Source organism: Heterocephalus glaber, unplaced genomic scaffold (assembly GCF_053883595.1).
Source record: "Heterocephalus glaber isolate CG9 unplaced genomic scaffold, H.glaber_assembly_v1.0 deba00001571, whole genome shotgun sequence".
Lineage (NCBI taxonomy): Eukaryota > Metazoa > Chordata > Mammalia > Rodentia > Bathyergidae > Heterocephalus > Heterocephalus glaber.
This window is the reverse complement of record NW_028258356.1, coordinates 9126706-9147862: the sequence shown is the minus strand read 5'-3', so window position 1 is coordinate 9147862 and position 21157 is coordinate 9126706. Positions and strand designations below refer to the sequence as shown.

General features: G+C 31.9%; 1 protein-coding gene and 1 pseudogene across 9 annotated transcripts in view; one reads left to right on the top strand and one right to left on the bottom strand.

Annotated features, from left to right (window-relative positions):
• The window catches only part of Nav3 (neuron navigator 3), an 813909-nt gene that overhangs the window by 197340 nt on the left and 595412 nt on the right, over positions 1-21157 (bottom strand). For all 9 annotated transcript variants that reach the window (XM_013072315.3, XM_013072311.3, XM_087192477.1 and 6 more), the window contains 2 exons: positions 18261-18333; positions 15303-15486 (listed from right to left, as the gene is read on the bottom strand). In XM_013072315.3, coding sequence (XP_012927769.1) covers positions 15303-15486; positions 18261-18333 — 257 coding nt within the window. The remainder of the gene's footprint in view (positions 1-15302; positions 15487-18260; positions 18334-21157) is intronic.
• LOC101702999 (small ubiquitin-related modifier 2 pseudogene) lies at positions 4856-5143 on the top strand (annotated as a pseudogene).

Sequence of the window (21157 nt, the reverse complement as noted above, 5' to 3'; positions counted from 1 at the left end):
AATACCTTAGTGTCCATTTAGTTAACAAAAATAAAAATGTGATCTACCCTATTACCAGGGCAGTCTTTCTAAGTTATAAACACTGCAATATCATTTTTCCTGTATTAAACAATACCCAAAGTGATTTTCTTTTATGTTTAGGAGGTAAGCCTCAGTTCTTAGCCATAAATTGACTTCTTTTTACTTCTCTGGTTTTTATCTCTTATTATAACTTGTGACAAATTCAAGGCAGAGATATTTACATTTGATACTCCTGCCACTGAGAGGTAAGATCTTTATCCTATCTACCCCTGTTTGAATTTGGGTGGGTTTATTGGAAGCTCACCTAATAGTCATCAGTATGATGTTCTAAGACTACCTTGTTGGAGTGGACATGTATAGTCTCCATTTCATTTAAGCTGCTGGGGTAGTGAGTGAAGAATGCATCTTAGAAATGGATTGTCCAGCCAGAGATGTTCTGCCTTCCAACAGTAAGACCACTGTCATTCCATCCTTTCTCAGGGGACCTTCTGGCATAGTGGAGCAATGACAGGCCTTCTCCTCTGGGCCCTAACTGATTCCTTGGCTTATAAAATCCAAGAAAAACAAATGGCTACTGTTTTGCTCAATAGATTACAGAGTCTTTTTTAACCTGCAATAGATACCCAGAACACACCTTTACTTAAACTTTCTCTTAGTTCAAATAGCTATAGCTTCATGAATGTGAAATGACATTTCCTTTGCTAGTGCCTTTGTATATTCTTTTTCATATGTCTTCAGTCACTTGGCAACTTGTACTCTGTTAGATTACTTAACACAATCTGTTGAATTATCTGTTTAAATGTCTAGTTTCTGTATAAGATTGTAGGTGATTTGAAAGGTAGAAACATCATCATATGCAACTGTACCTCTAGCATAAGCCTTAGCAGTCAGTGAGGTCTATTTTGAATTTATTTGTTGAAAAATCATTATTTGAACTTTTGAAAGTTCAAATTTGAAAAATTACAAGTAGAAAAGAGCCCTGGGGTCTCATGTAACATATTCAGGATCACAGCAACAATATAGTCTTTCATTAATCCATATGGTATGCATTGACTCCTTTCAACTAGACACTGGTTGATTCATCAAAACAAAAATACAGCACAAAATAGTAATTTTTAAAATGGATGTACCAAATATAAAAATGGATGAACAAACTACATTTTCACAGTAAAGTGGAACATAAATGAGATATTTAACATTGTATAGGTTTTTCTACATTAGATTACAGAAAATTATTTTATAATCATCTTTGTTTTCTTGTCAACAGAGTTTCCATTTTGAAGGATAAAAACATGTGGGAATGAAAAACCCTATTCAGAAGTCCTATCTAGTCAGATATTTCATACTCTTTATTTCCTAAGAAAGAGACTATCATACTTAATGTATTACATTTGTTCTCTGAACAGCACTAACCCCAAGGAAATAAAGGGGAATACAAAAATAGAAATCTATGACAATGAAGTAAGAAATTTCTTCAGTTTAGATTTTATGACATTTTTTATCTTCTAATTTTATTTTTCTGCTATAAAATGTTAAAAAGGTAGAAATTCCTTTCAAATTTACTGCAAATGTCTCGAGAGAAAAACTGAGAATAAATTACCCAAGATATTTAACATAATAAAATATGTTTTCTAAGTCTAACACTAAGGATTTTTAAACAAACATAGAAGATAGTAAAACATGTTCACTAAACATTTTTCAGATGGAAACAGATTGAAATATATTTCCTTGTCCTATAAGCCTTATGATTGCTGAGATTAGAAGTAAGCCATATATTCAGAATTAAGCTTTAAGTTTTTACTTACCAGCTCTTCCTTTTTCTTAAAAACTGATTTAAAATGATAACTACAAAACACAGAAAGTCTGTAGCCAGTTCTACAAATGTATCATTCATATTTCAAAACTATTTAAGTTCTTTCAAAAAATAGCTAAGATATTTTGCAAGTATATACACTTCAGAATGTGACAACATACTCTATCCTATACCTAAATGTTGCTGATAATTCACTGAAAAGTTATTCACTAATACATAATTGAGTAAGAAACTTAACTTTGTTCCACATGTGCTTCTTTTTAATAGCTGGGTGGCTGAAATATCATCCTAACTGTATTTGAGACAGGTTACTGTGATAACTTATCCTATTAGTGAAATATGGTATGAAAATACATTATTACTCCTGTCTCATCTTAAATTTCTACAGACAGTTCATAAGGTCACCTGCATGGTCTACTTTTCTGAGGTCTCAAATTGTAACTAAAGAGGGAGATGCCTGTATAAGATATTTCAGCGTAAAAGTCCTGGGCACTTCAGGAATGTCAAACTTCAAGATAAAAGAAAACTCAGGAAACTAGGCTCAAGTTTCTCTCACAATGTCTTAATAAATTAGATTTTCCACAATGCTTTTACTTAAACATAGCTAAAAGCACTACACCGTTCTGTGGATCTTTATCCATTTATTCTTTTCAATGAACTGAGATTGCCATTACAAAAAGTTCATTTTAATACTACTATCTTCCAAAATTGAACCCTGAAAAAGTGGACAAAGTAATTTAGTTAATCTAAAATTTAAAATAACAGGCAAAAACCATCCAGATTAGTGAAAACCTGAATTATTTAATACATCAATCATTTAAAAATTTTTGTAGTCAGAATGAAATAAGGTAACAGTTTCCTAATATATATGTTTATGAAAATGACTTCAATTGTCACATTTATAAAACAATTATATAAATGCCTTATCTATAAAAGTATGTGAAGCTTTATGAGAAGTCTGTTTTACAGAGTCCTTATAATTGAGGAACTCTTGCTAAAAGCAAATATAATAATCAGTTGGTTCATATTATTAACAGGTAGCAGGGGTCTGAAAACCATCATGGCAAGTTTGGTCATGTCTACCTCTTAGTCTTCCAGAGAGAAAATGAAAGTGTTTAAAATATGTCAGAAAGGGATTGACCTCTTAGTCTCAAATGGTATAGGGCAGTGGGAATGTTGAGAAGTTGAAGTATATAGGGGAATATGGAGAGGCAAAGGCCAAAAATGTGCTTTGCAATGAAGTCTGGCCCTGGAGCAACAGCTAAAGTCTCATGGGCATGATGATTTCAGTTGCTGAAATGTCTAGTCCTTTAGATCCAATAGTAGGTTCACACTGTCAACCAAGATTAAAATTTGTTTTCAAATCTATATCTGACTACAGGAAAATACTTCAATAGTCATATTGACATGATTATTATAACTTTGGAGATAGTTTCATTTTCCATTATAAGGCAATAAGTTGAAAATTTGAGGTATAGTCTTTAGTAGAAAACAGACTAACATGTAATAGTTTCAATGGTACAAAATTTCAACTGAAATAGTCAATTCTATATTGTCAATGCTCTGAGTGTGCTTTGTAAATATAAAAATAAATTATCTAGAATTGAACCATGATTCTAGAAGTTGGGAGAAAATTTTCATTAAATGTATAAACAGAACATCAAAATGTCCTATGGTAAAATTTTAAATAAATGATGAATCAAAATGAGTTTTCCTGAGTTACAGCTGTAAGATCTCTCTCTCTCTCTCTTCCCCTTTCTCTCTCTCTCTTCAGTGATATATATACAATGTATAACTGAATTATATATAAAACTAAATTATAAAACACCGATACGTTATTGTTTTTATTTAGACATTTAAGTCCAAAGTACACCTCAACTTAAATTCCCTAAATTACAAGTCAGCCTAAAATTTGAAAATGTATTTGCATTCTCACAATTGCTTTGGAAAGATAGAGTATAATTGCGATATTTTCATTTTATACTCAGAAAACTGAGCTCAGTTAATTGATTTGGTTTGAAGGAAAAAATTTAGAACCATAGTCTCTGTGTCTTTTGAGAAACACACACATGTGTTATTCACAACTCCCTACTGTGTTGTCAGTATGTGCTGATGAAGAAATAATACAGGTGTAAGTTCATATAAGGGAAGGGAAAACACAACAGATGGACAAGAGAGTTCAATAGATTCTAGAGAATCAAAATAAAAGGGCAAATATTAATGTAGAGGAAGGGAAGCCTGGCCCTCTGTACATGTAGAAAGAGGATTCTGTAGAGAAAAGCAAGGAGAACAGTCAGACTAGGAAATTCCAGATGAGATGAAGTGGCTATAAAAAGCAGATTAAACAAATATCTGTCACTCCTATCATTAACATCTCATAGCCAGACATTTTTATAGGCAAAAACTAACAAAGCAAAACCAAAGTGAAGCCAACTAACAGTCTGAACAAACAAGGATCATTTTAAGCTCTAATAAATGTATAGTTTCAGAATGATCCCATGATTTACACAGATGCGGACATCCCTCAGTTTGATTGGACTAAACCCTCCAATGCATTCTAAAAAGAGCTCTGGCCCATATTCAAAGTTATCTGCTGTTTTCTACATAAAGTCAAATAAATTATCTGGACTTTCAGGAAGACCTTGAGAAAGAAAAATTGAGGTATGTCATGTTTCTGCATCCATCCTCATAACTTGTATGTTTATTATATACATACTCTTTTGCTTTTTGGCTTTTGGAATCAACCTATACTAACAACATGAGAGAATTACATGTGTATACAGAATGGAATATAATTTTATAAACAGTAAAAACAAAAAATTAAACTGTAGATGACACGGGATAGAAATGGTTAAATGGTGGACAGAAATTGGACAAACTGTTACACCATGTTTTACAAAACAGAATGCCAAGGTTGCCTAACGCTGCTACCTCCTTCTGCTGCTCCTGGAGCTGCTTATGTGCTCCTTTGGTGTGGACCTCTTTTGTGAAGTGGCAGCTGAGAAGACTCAGGTGCTCACTATGGCTGATGAAAAGCCCAAGGAAGGAGTCAAGACTGAGAACAGCAATTATATTAATTTGAAGGTGGCGGGGCAGGATGGTTCTGTGGTGCAGTTTAAGATTAAGAGGCATACACCACTTAGTAAACTAATGAATGCCTATTGTGAACGACAGGGTTTGTCAGTGAGGCAGATCAGATTCTGATTTGATGGACAGCCAATCAATGAAACAGACACACCTGCACAGATGGAAATGGAGGCCAAAGATACAATTGATGTGTTCCAGCAGCAGACAGGAGGTATCTACTAAAAAGGGAACCTGCCACAACTCTACTCCAGAACTCTTTTCTTACAGACCAAGAATACATTCTCAATTAGAAAACTGCAATTTGCTTCCACCACATCCTGACTACTACAGTACAGTTTTCTCTATTCTTTCATTTACCCCTTCCTCATTCTTTTATTGTACATAAAGTATCTGGTGTAGATGCAGAAGTACATTGCATTTTTTATTAACTAAATGGCCAACAATATGTTTTGATTGACATCAGATGGAGGTGGGATGGGGAGATACTGGTTCTGCGAAAATAATTCCCTTTCTCCATTAGAGGCATGCTCATCAGCTCTTATCTTTATATTTCAGTAAGTTATTTTGCTCTCACTGTTTTAAGAGAAAAGACAACAACAGAAAAGACAGCAACATAAAAATCCTTGCATACCTTGTTTGATTGGAGAATTTTAATGTTTTTCATTTATCTTTGCAAAACCAAGGACAATTTTATAACTTTTCTGTATGTAGCTGTTACATGTAGGGCAATCTGTCTTTATGTAGGAGTAAATTACTCTTTAAAAGAAAAAGAATCCTAGATAGTTTTCCCTTTAAGTCAAGTGTCTCGTTTAAATAAACTTCTTATTTAAAATGAAAAAAATACCAAATTGTCAAAATAAATAAAATAAAATGAAAAAAACCAACAGAATGCCAAAAGATATTCTACAGTTGATTGAAAACCAAATACATGTTATTTTATTATATAAATATACAGTTAATCAATGAACTAAGAGAGCAAATGTAACTCTCTTAATGGCATTGTTAGAAAGACTTGTGCATACTTACTTTTTGGTTTAACCGATAAATAAAAATTACATGTTAATCTATATCTAGTCCCTCCCTTCCATTTTATATTGAACAGATAACAATGAATGTACCACAGGAACCATTCCACTGAAATATTTCTCATCAAAGACTCTAGTACAAAATCGAAGGGCCATTTTTCATCATTCATCCTACTTATTTGGAACATGTGATGTAGTTTAGATCTTCTAAATAATGGTTACAAATACAGTACAAGCTCTGTAGAATTCCTGGGTTAAACTTACAGCTTACTCTTTGGGAAACTTTATGCACCTTAACTGAACTTTCTATCTGAAGTTCCCTTATCTGAAAACTAAGATTAGTACCTGTGTTACAGGGAAGCTGTGAGGATAGCAAGAGGAAATATGGCTATGTAAACTAAATAGAATGGTGGCTACAATATAGCAATGGTACATATAAAAGCTTGCTGTTGATCTTTCCCTCCTCTTTGAAACATTTCCTTAAGGCACTTTCCAAAAAAAAATCACACTCTGATTTTCCTTCTACTTTACAATCTGCCTCTTTTTAATTTACACTACCAGGTCTTGCTAGATTCCTAACATCTAAACATTGGTTGGCTCCCGACCCACAGTTTTAGTTCTCTTTTCTTCATCTGTATACAGATTTTGGTAAATTTATTCTGTGTAATCTCATAACATTCTACACAATTTACATGTTATGTCTCCAGGATTTGAATAAACTCTATCTTTCCCTTAAAAACAAGTCTTGCTATTCTAGTGCCTTCTTTAATATTTCCACTTACATTTATTTCATAGAAATTTCAAATTTGATATGTTCATAAGTGAATATCTTACCTTATCTCTACCAAATCCGTCCCTCCAATATTTTTTCCTTTTCATTAAAATAGAAATCATTTCCCATGGCTAATGTTTACAGTATTAATATCCTTTCTGTTTGCAAATTCGCTACAAATATTTCAGCTTATTTACTGACACTGCCTTCTAAACATATTTATTTGGAATTTAACTTCCTCTCTCCATTTTTACCATGACAGTCCAAACTTTTCTCCATAATTGTTTGCTATCACCTTCCCTCCTATATTCTATTCTCAGTACAACCGCCCTTTATATATCTGTATGACTCTTTTCTCAGGGCCACAGTAGTGTTCCATCTTCCCAAGAGCAGAAGCCCAAGTCCTGACCATGGTGATACAGCCATGTTTCTTTGCTCTTTCTCTGAATTGTATCCTATTCTTCTTTGCCTTGTTTCTTTTGATTTAACACAACTGGGATATTTATCTTCTTTAAAAAAAAGGCAGGATGCTAAATCAAGATCTGAGTACTTGTCTTCTTTCAACTTGAAACCCTATCCCCAAGACAACCCAGGAGCAAGATTTCTGATTAACTTCTTGGTAAATGTCATCAGTTCATGAGGACTTCTCTTAGGACTTCATACTTAAATTTGCAAAACTATGGCTTCTATGCATTTGATTTTCCTATCATTTATTTTTCTTTCATTAGCCATCAAATTATTGTAACACATTTTAGTTAACTTTCTACCGCATATCTCCCATTACTAGAATGAGAATTTTAAGAGAGCAAAAATTTTTAAATCTTTTATCAACTGTTATATCACCAGTGCCCCTATAAATATGTGGAATATATTATGCTTAATAAATACTTTTGAAATAAATTAATAGAAGAGATGGGGAATTGTGAATCAAAAGATAATGATCAAATGAATATATGAATAAAAATCAGTGGTAGAATTTATGGTATTTGGGGATCACAATTGAAGTTAATACCTAAAACAATTAAAAAGGCTACCTGTGTATAGACTGGACATGGAAAAGCCTGAGTATCAGTAGATTAATTCTATTTTTTTATTTTATTCAAAAATAAAATTTCATAATGAAATAATAACAATAGTTAATACAGTGTGTATCATTATCCTCAAAGCAGTTACTCAGAGTACAAGACATACACCAAAAAGTTTCTTACAAAGAAGAAACAGATAATAACACAAAACCTCTTTAACAAAGATAGTCATATAAATGAAATAAGTTAGCATATATATTAAAATATTTTTGAAACAATGGAATGGGAATTTGAGGAAATATTTGAACTTTTTCCTACTTCCTGTTTATATGTAACTCTCCTCTCTCTCTCTCTCTCTCTCTCTCCTCATCATATAAGAGAAACCACGATATTTAAGCTTGTATGTGTGTCTGACTTATTTCACCTATCATGGGAATTTTATTACTTAGAATTATTTTTAGATATTTGATAAGATTTAGAAGTGGAGTGGACAGACATAATTAGAGAATGCGACAAAAATGGAGACAGTGATGAGGGTGACTATGTTTCTAGTGTGTCAGTATGTTTTATTGTACATGTGATATTTCTTAAAATGGGAAAAAAGGATTAAATTACTAAGTGTTTATTAAATACTAAGAAGTCATTTAATAAATAAATCTATTATTTATGTCTCTTCAAAACTCTTATGATGAAGTTATCACAATTCTACTATAAATGGTAAGAACAGGTTAAAATCACTTGTCCAAGGCCACTCCACTGGAACTGGAAGGCAAGGTTCAAATCCCATTTGTCTGATTCTTCATAATCAAGCTGTATGGATGTGTCCTGACAACAACAGAGGTACTGGTCATTGTCAAGCTTTGTAAATAATGAAATAAAAGCAAAGAACACAAGTGTCTGCATATACACTTTAGTGTTTTCATATACACTTATGAACACACACGTAATACCTTCTTTTTGGTTTTCACATTCCTTCAAAGAAAACTTTCTATTCAACTTTATCTCTCTAAAAATGAAAAAAAAAAGCATTGCCTTAGTTTTCTGAAGATTTATAGATTCATGAATGTCCCTCTTCCTTTTTGGGAATTTTGTTTAATGTTCAATTGATTCACTGACTTTGAAAAGAACACACTACAGGCCACAACACAGAACTGAGTCAAGCAACTAATTAAAGCCAGGTTCATGAGGGCTTAAATTACCAGAGCTTTCCTGTCATCCTAAATTAAATTTCCTTATGTACTTCTCAAGATTTATAACCTCAGGCTGAAAAGCTGTAAACCGTCGAGATTTTGGAGTGAATCTCCCAGAAGGAAATAATGTTTCCTGGAAAAGAAACCCTGGAAGGCAAATGTCCTCCATGGGAAGAGGGCTCCCAGAGCATTGTGTGTGGTAAGGTTCAGAGGGACGAAAGGAAACCAGTCACTCAGAGAACATGTCACTTGGAAGTCCTATAGGAAGAAGTGCATGCTACTCAAAAAAAAAAAAGACACTTTTTATTTATTATTAAAAAAATGAAAAGCAGAAGGGCAAGTGATCATCTACAGAGAAAATAATATCCTAAATTCCCCCAAATACCTGTTTTTCAATTGGGAAAGACCTATCATGATTACTGCTCTTGTCACTCTCAGCCATCTGTGCAATTTCTTACCTCTATTTTCATACTCATTTTTTCCTTTTTACATATTTTAATTTTCTAAACATAAACTATTTATTCATGGGCTTTAATAGTTGTTATTGGTAAAAATAGCAACTAATTGAAAAGAAGATGCAATTATTCAATAATGTGTTCAAAAAATAAGCTAAAAAATCATTTTAAGTACCACCACCCTCCATTTTTTTTAGCTTTTAGCAAAGATAATATTTTTCAAATACTATCATTCTTATACCTCAGTGTACCAGGAAATATAAAAACTAAATTTTTATTTTGTAATTTTGTTCACTAGAATGTCTTACTGGATATTTTCAGGGAAAAAATGCATGCATTTACTGGGCATTGTTGTTTGGTTTCATGGGTCAGGCACTGAACAATTTTAGTGAAATTTAACTTTCTCTTTCTTTTCCTTTCAATTAGAACTGTAATTGTCAAAATGCAACATATGAAAAAGTGTGATTAACAGAAATGTCCTAAGTGCCCATGATGTATTTATGGATGGAAATAAATTTTCTGAATTTAAAAGATTTGATTCAATTTACTTTATTTTCTAGAATAAGTAAAATTTTTTCCATCTCCCAGTCAATACCAATAAAAGATAACTATGACACCAATTCTTATAAAAAGTTTTGTACTTTTCATTAAAGCATATCTCATCTTTCCTTTCTTGGTTGGAGACAGGGCCTTTAATCTGTTGTTTTCATAATAAAAAGAAAAGCCAGAAATATAAAAGGAATTTGCTTTATTTTTTGTATTACTATTACATAAGTGCAAATGAGAGGCTGTAAACATTTTGTAAAACAGCAAGATGTTTAATCTTTATCCATTTAAAGTTTGTCCAAAGGTCACTGTCACAGTAATGTTAACATTAAATACATTCAAATATTTGAGGATTACTTGATTCACAAATTTTTATCGCTCCTAATATAACCAAATATTTCCCTGTGAAGGATTTAAGAAATTTAGAATCTGAGTTCCATTTTTATTTTAATACAGATACTGTACTGAATTAGATACTTTAATATTAGTAGATCATTAAATCAAATAATAAAATTGATGAATAATCAAGGAAAGTAATTTCCTTCATATATTTTTAATTAAAATCTCATAAAGACATTTGGGGATTAATTAAAAGACATATGGCTTTAAAAGTATTTTTTCTTTCTCTTATAGTAACAAAATAATGGCAATTCTTTATATTAACATTATTAACAAATTTAGTTAGTAACATGGACATCTTAAAAATAAAATTTTTATGCCAGATAACTTATAGTATCAGTATTTTTACCAGTCTGTTGTTAAAACTGAAAGGAAGTCAAAGTATGTATTATTAGCCATATATTAATAATTGGTATTTCTCAGTAACTTATTTGATTTGACTCACTTAAGCAAAATGATAAGGAAATTTCTAAATGGCTTTATGATGTCAGTGACATTACATAGTCTAATGCATAGGCATTTCACTCATGTCACCTATTTATATTTTTTAGTACCCAAAATGCTAACAATCTTGGCAATCTACAGTTATATCCCATGGAACAGAAACCACATAGAATATTAGAAAAGACCTGTGAGACATAGAGACAGCAATACTGGCAATATTGATTACAACTAATGAAAACCTGAAACTAAGGGAATTTCACATTTATACTAAATAGATAGAATACCTAAGAAGAGTATGATATAGTCTCAATTAAGACAGAACCATAGTGTCCCATGTATTGCAGTAACTTCTGATGGTTCCATCATTAACCATACTGAAACTAACTGTGGTTCAATTTTAGGCATACTCCAAAACAAAAACATCTTTATGTATTTTTATAATACTAATTTAATACATACATACAAATTTAATTTTAAATACATTAAAATAGAACTTTTAATTTACCTTGCATTTTTAGCTTTAATTGACACAGTAATTGTATAAATTTATGTGGTAAAATGTGTCATTTCAATAAATGTATATAATTTGTAATGATCAGATCAGGGTAGTTGGCATGTCTATTACATCAATCATTTCTTTGTGTTGGCGACCCTAGTGGTTAGCTTAGTTGTGTCAATTTATTGACTTAACAAATGTGCAGGGAATTAGCTAAACACACTTGGGTGTATCTGGGTCAGTATTGGAGGCATGACCTTGGGTAATATAGATGGTTTCTGGGCTGTTTCTCTCTGGCCCTGTTCCCCTCTTCTACTTCCTGGCCACAATGAACTAAGTGGCTTTGTTAATGCCAGGCCCTTCTACCATGATATTTCTGACTTGGAGCCTCCACTGAAACTGTGAGACAAATAAACCTTTCTCTGTTTAAATCGTGGGTGTTAGGTATTGTTTCTCAGTGACAGGAGAGTAAATAGTACAGGTACTTTCAAAATCTTCCCTACCAGCTAAAATATTTAATTCATTATTATTAACCATAGTGAGCCTACAGACTAAAAAAATACATTAGAAGTTATCCCCCTACCCAAATGGACCCCTATACTCACTGACCATTCTTCCTCCATCTCCTCCTCCAGATCATTTCTAGGCTCTTCTAACAACTATTCTGTTCTCTACTTCAAGATCAACTTTTAGCTTTTACATATATTAGTTAAAATATTCAGTATTTGTCTCTCTGTGCCTTTGTAACTTTAAATATTATAGTTTTCTTAGTCTAAACTGAAGCAGCAAAAATATAGATTCATTAATTCTTTTAAAGGGGCTTTTTTTTGGTCTTTTTTTTTTCACTTTTTCTTTTTTGGCACCGGGAATCAAACTCAGGGCCTCACCCTTGCCAGGCAGGTGCTGCACCCCTGAGCTACATCCCTGCCCCAAGATTCATTAATTCTTAAAATAATTCACTTTAGGTTTAATTATTAAGAACCTGCAAAGCATAAGGCTGTGCTAGTCCTTGTACTATAGCAGTAATCAAAATTATATACATATATATATATATATATATATATATATATATATTGCTGCCTTTACAGTGCTCACATTCTAGAATGGTACAGTGGAAGTAATGAACAATGAACACTGAATGTGAAGAGTAAGTTAGCTGGTGATTAGAGTTATGGAAAAAGAAACAGTATTACAAAGTCCCATGGGAAACCAGGGTAGGCAGATTGTCATATCAAAGGTGTGGTCAAAATTAATCTCATTGAGAAGACAACATCTGATCAACTGACCTGAAGGATCTTAGACTTGGCTAAGTGGCTCTTATCATTATGGAGTTCTGAAAAATGATTTTAAAATATTAATTGTTGCAGGTAAGTGCACATACATTCTAAAACAGGGACTAATTCAATATACACTAATTCAATACACCAAATCTATATGAATGAAAATAGGTATATTCTTCAAAATGTATCACAAGTTCTATAAAAATTCCCTTTAAATTCCTATATTTTAGGGTCATGAATACTGTAAATAACAAAGTGGGTACTTTACAAACATTCATTAAAATAGATATCAATTCAAAATATAATTAAATCCAAATGATCAGAAGAAAAATTATGTAAGAGTCCATCTACTTCAGTCTTAAAGGACATTGATGAAAGGATAGCTTTCAGAAAAACTTGCAAAAAAAAAGAAAAAAAGATTTCTTTCCCCAAAATTGTATAAAAACTATGGCTTTTGTTATATGGCTTTGTGTTTAAAAGTTCCTTGCAGTTTCTTACCAGACATGTATAGCTGAGAAAAAGAATAGGAAAAGAAACATTTCTACAAAAAGTTCATAATTACCATGAAATTTTGGATGGAAAATTCCAGACAAGAAATTCCACATAGCAGATAGATATTAAGTGAGGTAAAATAATGACAAATGATATTCCATATAATTTCCAAAGATAACATGCTTTGTACAAAATCACTTTTCTTAAATTTTTTTGAGTAACTATTTTTGCTTTCTCTGCAATCAAATTGCTTAAATCAAACTCCAGGAGGGCCGGAGATTTAACTCAGGGTGCTGCTACCTGCATGGCAAGTGCAAGGTCCCAAGTTCGATCCCCGGTACTAAAAAAAAACCCAAACTCCAGGAAATATGATTTCCGAGAATTTTTAAATCTTGGACTTTTTTATATCACCATCTTAACATAAAAATTATAATAAGTAAAAAATTGTGTTTCCTATTTTTATATTGTTTATTTTTAAGGAAATCTAAGGAACTTACATAATAAAGATTGTTTTGCACTTTTATTCTGATACAAATTCACAGAACATCACAGAAAGCCAAGAAGAGTTTTAAGAAGAGAATATCTGCATTTTGAATAATAAAACTATTCCTTATCATTCCATGGACTTCATATTATACGTAACTTTTTTTGGTAAAATTATGATTTTTTTCAGAGATTTAAACAATCCCTTATAAGTAAAAATCTTCCAATAGGAATAGAATTTACATGGTAATATGGAGAAAGATATATTATTTAAAGTGAAAAACAAGGTCCATATATAGGTGACTGACAGATTGAAGAGAAGATGATTTCTGAACTGTAGTAAAATTGCAGTATGTAGGAGGTAGCTTGTGAATGTGTTTTGAATTTTTAATATAATTTCCTGAGTCAATATTGATTACCAAAAATTAAAACCTTCAAGATAAACACAGTATTGCTAGGTTTTAAGCTTAAAAATAATGATGCCTATTCATGCAATAGACTTGATTAATTAACCAATACCCCAGTCATTGTTCAGCAATCATCTAGCAGTTCATATGAACCTTGTTAAACTTCATTCTTTGATCATTTTTGACATGTCAATAGGTTAGGTTATAGTTCCAGTCATCACATCAAATATTTATGTAGATGTTGCTGTGGATATATTTTGGGGATATAATTAAAGTCCACACTCAGTTGATTTTAAGTAAAGAAGACAATCTGTATGAGGTGGATTCAACCAGCTGAAAGGTTATAAAAATGGACTAAGACTTCATTAAGAGAAGGAAGTACTTATGTGTAGCAGTTTCAGCTCATGATGGAAGAGTTCTAATCTCCCCTTTCTGCTGGGTTGTTCTTCAGATTTCAGACATGCCTAGACAGCTTTCACAATCCTGTAACACAGCTCTTCTTGATAAACCTCCTATTATTTACAGTAACTCTGTTGGTTCTGCTTCTCTGGCTCAGTACTTACTGATACAAATCCAAGTTGTAAAAATACAGTAGTGGAAAAGGAAAGTAAGTTGTCATGATTTGGAAGCACCCTACTGCAGTCTGTATGTCTACATGTGCCAAGACACTCAAGCTAGACAAACACTTATGCATGTCCATGTTAATACACACAAATACAACCTTAAATACAAAAGTAGGTTCCCAAACACTCATATTCCTATTTTTAACAGATCTGAAATTTTGGACAGATTTTGACAGATTTTTATGAGAGGAGACCAGGACTCAATAGCACATTCTAAATACTGAAGTAATTCATAGAAGGAGCCATGCCACAATACTTAGAGCAAAGACATTTTATATATTTGATACAAAACAATTATCTTTAAAAACCAAAAAATTTCTGCTGAAAGATGTGAAGTTTTTCCTGATCCATCAAAAGAAAGTGCGTTTAATTTCTATAACAGTAGTTTAATATTCCCACCATACTGATAAACTGAGTACTTTTTTAAAACTTGTAAACAATATTTTTTAAAATTGAGTCATATCTAGCCAAAGATTATAACTAGACCTATATCTCTCACCATGGACTAAACTAAAATTGAAATGCATTAAAGATCTAAATATTAAAACAGAAACACCAAACTGGCTGGAAGAGAGGTTAGGTAGAACTCTTGAAGACATTGGTGTAGGAAAAGATTTTATGAACAAAATCTCAGTTGCCTGTTAACTAGCACAAACAATCAACAAGTGGGATCTCTTCCCGTTAAAAAGCTTCTGCACAGCTATAAAATTAATTTTAAAAGCGTCCCCCACTTCCCTTCCTTACCTGGACTGCATATCTTGCTGTGTTTTGACCTGACTGGCTTCCAAAGGAGGGGATGTGTGAGTGACTCGTTGCTGAAGTTCCACCAAGGACTGGTAATACTGCTGTTGACGGTGTTGCTGCTGTTTGTAGCGAGACAAACTGAAAAACAGCCCTAGAATGGCTTTTAAGTTTCCATTTCTTATTTCTGTATCAAACAGAAAATATAAAAACAGTATCATACAAATTGAATGCGTATTTTTACAAATGAAATTCTAGGAAAAAATCCTTCTAAATTCAATCTATCAAGTTAGAAATACAACCTGACTTACACCATCACAGTTTCAAGCAAATCAGAATTTTCATAATATGTCAACATTTCCAAGCAGCTTGGAATTCTCAGAGAGACTGAAAGGATGGTGGGTAGAGAAAACAAACCTTACTCAATGGAAATGCTCTTTGCTGACCCTGAACTACAATTTTCCAACTTAACTTCTTGGAAATGGGTGTCCTTGTTCTCTTGTGCTAATTATTTGATATAGCACACTGTTTCCTTCACAAATATACACAGCTGCTACCAACATAGCAGTGACTATAAAATAGAGAAAAAAGCTGCCTGAATACCGGTTGTCTTGCATTTATAAATACTGATGTGTGGGTGCACATCATAGTACCAATTGGATTCACAGCAGTCAACATTCTTTCTAAACCGCCCACTGACCAATCTATTTATACATATGAGTATCTTCCAAATATACACACATCTTTCAAAAAGCAGCCTATAGCATGTCAATTTCTAATGTTTCAATCATTCTATTGTTAATTCCTGTTCTATATTATTAAATAATAAAGATTAGTTTACATGACATTAAGTAACATAACTAAATAGATGAAAATATAAATCCTAATTTTATTTATTTATTATTTTGGTGCCAGGAATTGAACTCAGGGTCTTGCCCTGGCCAGGCAGGCCCTGCACCACTGAGCTACATCCTTGGCCCATAAATCTTAATTTTAGTAGCTAGGGCACCTGTGTAAGTTTTTATAGTACCAAATAATATAAATAAATTCACATAGCTACTATATACATTTTTTCTTCTGTAGCTCTAACTATAAATTAGAAATAGAGAAGTAATAAAGCTTGAAATAAGGCTATACAACTTGTAGTCATATCTTAAATACAATTTACTTTGGCAACAAAACACATCCTCCATTGAGGTCATGGTTTTATGACCCCTTCGGAACTTAAAGAGCACTGTGTGGACTTCTTGCTTTCTGACAGTTCTTCACTCAAACTATGAAGGGGGATGAGTCATATAAAATGCACTTTTGAGTTGCTTTCTCTTTCAGACCTTCCTCACAGTTTTGGTAACATAGAATTGCACTGATCAATCTGAGGCCACAATAGAAAGTATCGTTTTTTTCCCTATAAACCTGAAAGATCTTGTTTAAAGAGATTTGTCTTGTTTTGCTGTACATGCTTAATTTAGAACATCACCTTTGAGCATCTGTATAGTTTTGAAGGATGGATAAAATTCAACAGGATTATACATATTAATAAAGGTTGTCATGTGAGAAGGAAGAGACATGAACAAATGGGAACATTTACAGCCTGCCTTTAGCCACTTGAAAAACAAAAGATTATCCTGGAGAATGTTACTGAAATTTTATTCTAATGATAAAATCACCAGTAAGGTTTGAGTCAAAGTTTTTTTGGCCATTAAATGTATAATTTAATTATATGACATGGTATCATATATATATATATATATATATATAAAATTTAAAATAAAGGAAACTTTAAATATAGAATAAGTTGAGAAATGAATGTATTATATTTCAGAAGAACATAATTTCTTTTGTTGTCAGGACATTTTCAAAATTTAGAACTCTAATATTTCCAATATTGTTGGCAAACGCTAATTTTCAAAGTAAATTGTCATAAAGCTAAGCTGTCAAAGTATTTAACGGCATCTTTCAGAATTTTAAAAATAAAATTAGTTGTCTAATTAAAAATTATTGTTCATGCATGCTCCACAACACTTCCTATCTCATAGTCTTAAAAATTGATTTTTATCAACAGTATTTGAAAATTTTGTAAAGGTCTCCTAAAAGTATTAAAATTCAAATGTCTTAGAAGTTATACATTAATATTATATAGCCAAAAAGCTTCTCATCAGAATATAAAAAACCTGATACATAAGATTTAAAATGACTAATGAGTATGCAGATGGAAGAAAAACTGAAAAGTAGAATGACAGATGAGGGAGGAAAGAAGACAAGGAGAAACATCATTTAGTTTTCTTAATTATTTCGAAGAAATTGTCTTCTGCTATTAAAAAGTTTGTCACTTTTATATGCAGGAACAAAGAAAGTCTCAAAACATAAATGAATGAAAAAACTAGTTCCATCTTTTTCTACTTTCCTATATATCAAATGTAGTGGCGATTTTTCAAACTATTAATGTTTTGAAATTCTTTCTTTATAAAAGTTAAAATTACTTTGGTCTAATTGTTTAAGAACTCAAGGAGATTTGTTTAAATTTATTGAATATTTTGACTCTCACTACTAACTTGAATATGTTATAGCAATACTATTGATAAAATAATGTTTTAGCAATCAGTATACAATTTTACCTGTGTTTATACCCAATATTGTTCAGTATTTATCTAATCATCCATGCATCTTCTTCAGAATCTGAAAATACTGTAGGCTGTTAATATTACATGATGGTGTTTTGTTGACTAACAACCCACTGTGCCATTCAGTCATGCAAAAGATAGTTATGACAAAATATGGAACATATTTAAATAATTAAAGCATACTTCAATAACGTTTATGTTCATGTTTCTATTATTTTGGAAATTTCATCAAATTTCTTGGTATATTAAGGAACTACATATTCCAACATTGCATTTCTTACACTCTAAAAAATCTTTTTGCAACACTGACACTATTTATGATAATTGTGATTTTCCTTACCTTCAGCAGATAGACCTTGAACATTTACTCCTCTGGCTGCTAGAAAACTAAGGCAGACATCAACATTTTCAATCTGAAACATGAAAAGCAGTGAAAAAAATAACTTAGAGGGTTATTTTTGATAAGTACATGAGCGAGAATGGAACCAGAAAAAAAGATAAAGAATGAATATTTCACATTCATTTCATTCTAGAGATCTTTACCAGAGCTTAACCAGAATTATTTTGGCTAATTACAGACTGAAAATAAAGCTTTCATTGTCCAGTTTAGTACTTAAAAACAATTCATAAAGGCCTGTCAAGAATGGCATTCTTGTAGAATAGCAGCCCACCTATTTAACATAAAACTAGATTTTGTGCTTTACAATTAAGTCTCAATGAAAACATACACATTCCATGAGACTGTTACATGTGTGAATTTTACAATCTTAGATCATACTTAAATCCACCTAGTAATAATTACTTAAAATTATTTCAAAAGATCAATAAGATGAAAAAAGTATTGGTATATGAGAGAAATGAGGTATATTTTCATTCCAGACTATGGAAAACTTAGAAGTTATATTTCTGAAGTTAACTAATACTGTGATTAAATACAAGTGCTATTGTCTTTGTAGTAAAAAGGTGCCCATGTTATTTTTGTGGTTTCTAAATGGTTGATTTCAATCACCATGTAATCATTAAGGATGAGAAGCAAAAACCAAAAGATTAATTTATGTTACATAAGATGTTGATCTCAATAGTGGTCATGGACTTAAACAGCTAAGACTTACATGGAAGAGCAGAAAGTTAGGAAGTTACAGTTCCTTAACAGTATCTTAGTATTTGGAATTATGAAGGAAACAAGAAATTTAAAGTGGATAACTTATCAAGGTTTTAATTTATTTTGTTAAGTTCTCATCTAAAGCTACTCATGAGAACTCAGAACAGTTTTGCCATTGTCCTCTCTAGCTTGACTTCATAGTAATGTTGAAGTACCTCTTCAAATCAAAACACAAACAAGTTTCAAGAATCTGCCTTTACAAAATGGACAAACTATATGCTTTTTAAAAATGTGATTTCCTGCAAAATTAAATTTAAGAAACAATATACAAAGAGATTTTTTGCTTAAAAATAACCTCAGCCAAGGTATAAATATTTGTTTTGAGAAAAAAATAAGATATTTATAGACTCATTTCAAACTAAGTTTTACTTAAATAATTTTAGTGGAAAAAAGAACAGAATTGAACTTGGTGATTATAATACAACTTCGTGAATTTTTGTCCTGCTTATAAATATCCCAACATCCAGGGGCTGTGGTGCTGAAATGAACACCAGATCCTTTCCTTTTTTAACAGTTCACTTTGCTGCTAGAAAATAAGATTATATAAGGACTAAAAGAAATATGAAAGAAAAGCAGAAATGGTGACAAATTAGATATTCTACTGTATCTATCCAGAGCAATCTTTTAATTTGTTCAAGTTCATTAATTTTTTTAAATTAAATAATTATTATGACCTAATATGAAAGAAGAAAATTGGACTTAATATTTTAATTTCATTAATATTTTAATGTGATTAATTTGATAGCAATTATATCTCTTTTATAGAAAAGTATAAAGATTTCTGATTCAAACACATAATATACTGAAAAATGTTAACAGGATGTTATTGCTTAAATCTGAGCTACTTTTATGGCAGAAAGTCATGGCAGAGAAGTTTCTTAGTTCACGACATCCAGGGAGCAAAGCAGGCAACAGCTGCAGTCAGGACCCAGTGAGGAATTGTATATAGCACTGAAGGCTGCGCTTCCATGACCCTCTCAGACACACACAGGAGTATGCTTAACTCATCTGCTTGGCATCACTTAATACAATATAGTTGACTTCTCAGGGTGAACAAGTTCATTCACTGGGAAATCCAGGAGCACTAGAATCTTGAAGTTTGTAAGATAGATTTTTTTTAGCACACCATTTAACCAACATGTAAAATAGACATATCTAAATGCGTAGGAGAGACACAACATTCTCTCTATATATACCACAATTAGAAAAGGAATAGAACTAAAAGAACCCAAATAATGGGGGGGGGAAATACTCTTTATTGTTTGCAAATCTATTTATTAGGAACATTTAACTTTTTTTTTTATACTGGGGATTGAACTCGGGACCTTGCGCTTGCAAGGCAGGCAGCAGAACCACTGAGCTAAACCCCTGACCCTACAATTAACTTTTTGTAGTATTCTGTATGATCATTCATTGTTAGCACCAACAATTTCAGATAGTTATTTCAGTTCTATATTATTATTACCATAACTAAATAATAACGAGAATAGTAGCATATAGTTGAGAGTAAGACAAAGAGTAGTTTACTAAAGTTGGTTTATTAAATGATATGTGTTTACTGACCAAAATAAATTTTCTAACAATATAGTAGTAAAATAATATAATTTAATAATACTCTGTTCCTACTTAATTCCAGTCCATTTATAAATTAATTGATTCCTGTTCATATTATATTTTTTTGAATTTTCAGAACTGGCATGGAACTCAAGGCCTTGAACATGAGGCAAGAGTTCTACCAACTGAGCTCCATCTCCAGGCCCCTTCACTACACGTTTTACACAATAAAAAGTTATAATACATGTGAATGACTTTGAAAATTCTTATTAAATGCCATTTATATGGTGAGTTTCCTCACCAGGAGCACACTTTAAAATAATTTAAATGGACTATTTAACTATATATTATGCTTTTAATGTGAAATAGGAAGAAAAGGTCTAAAGGGGTAGGGGAAGTGGGAGGAGTAGGGGAAAGGAAAAAAGGAAAGGAAAAAATATGAAAAAAGGAAAAAATGGAAACAAAGTCTCTGTAAATAGGCAGGGGTGGAGGGGTTGAAAGGAGGGCAGGGGAATGGGGAA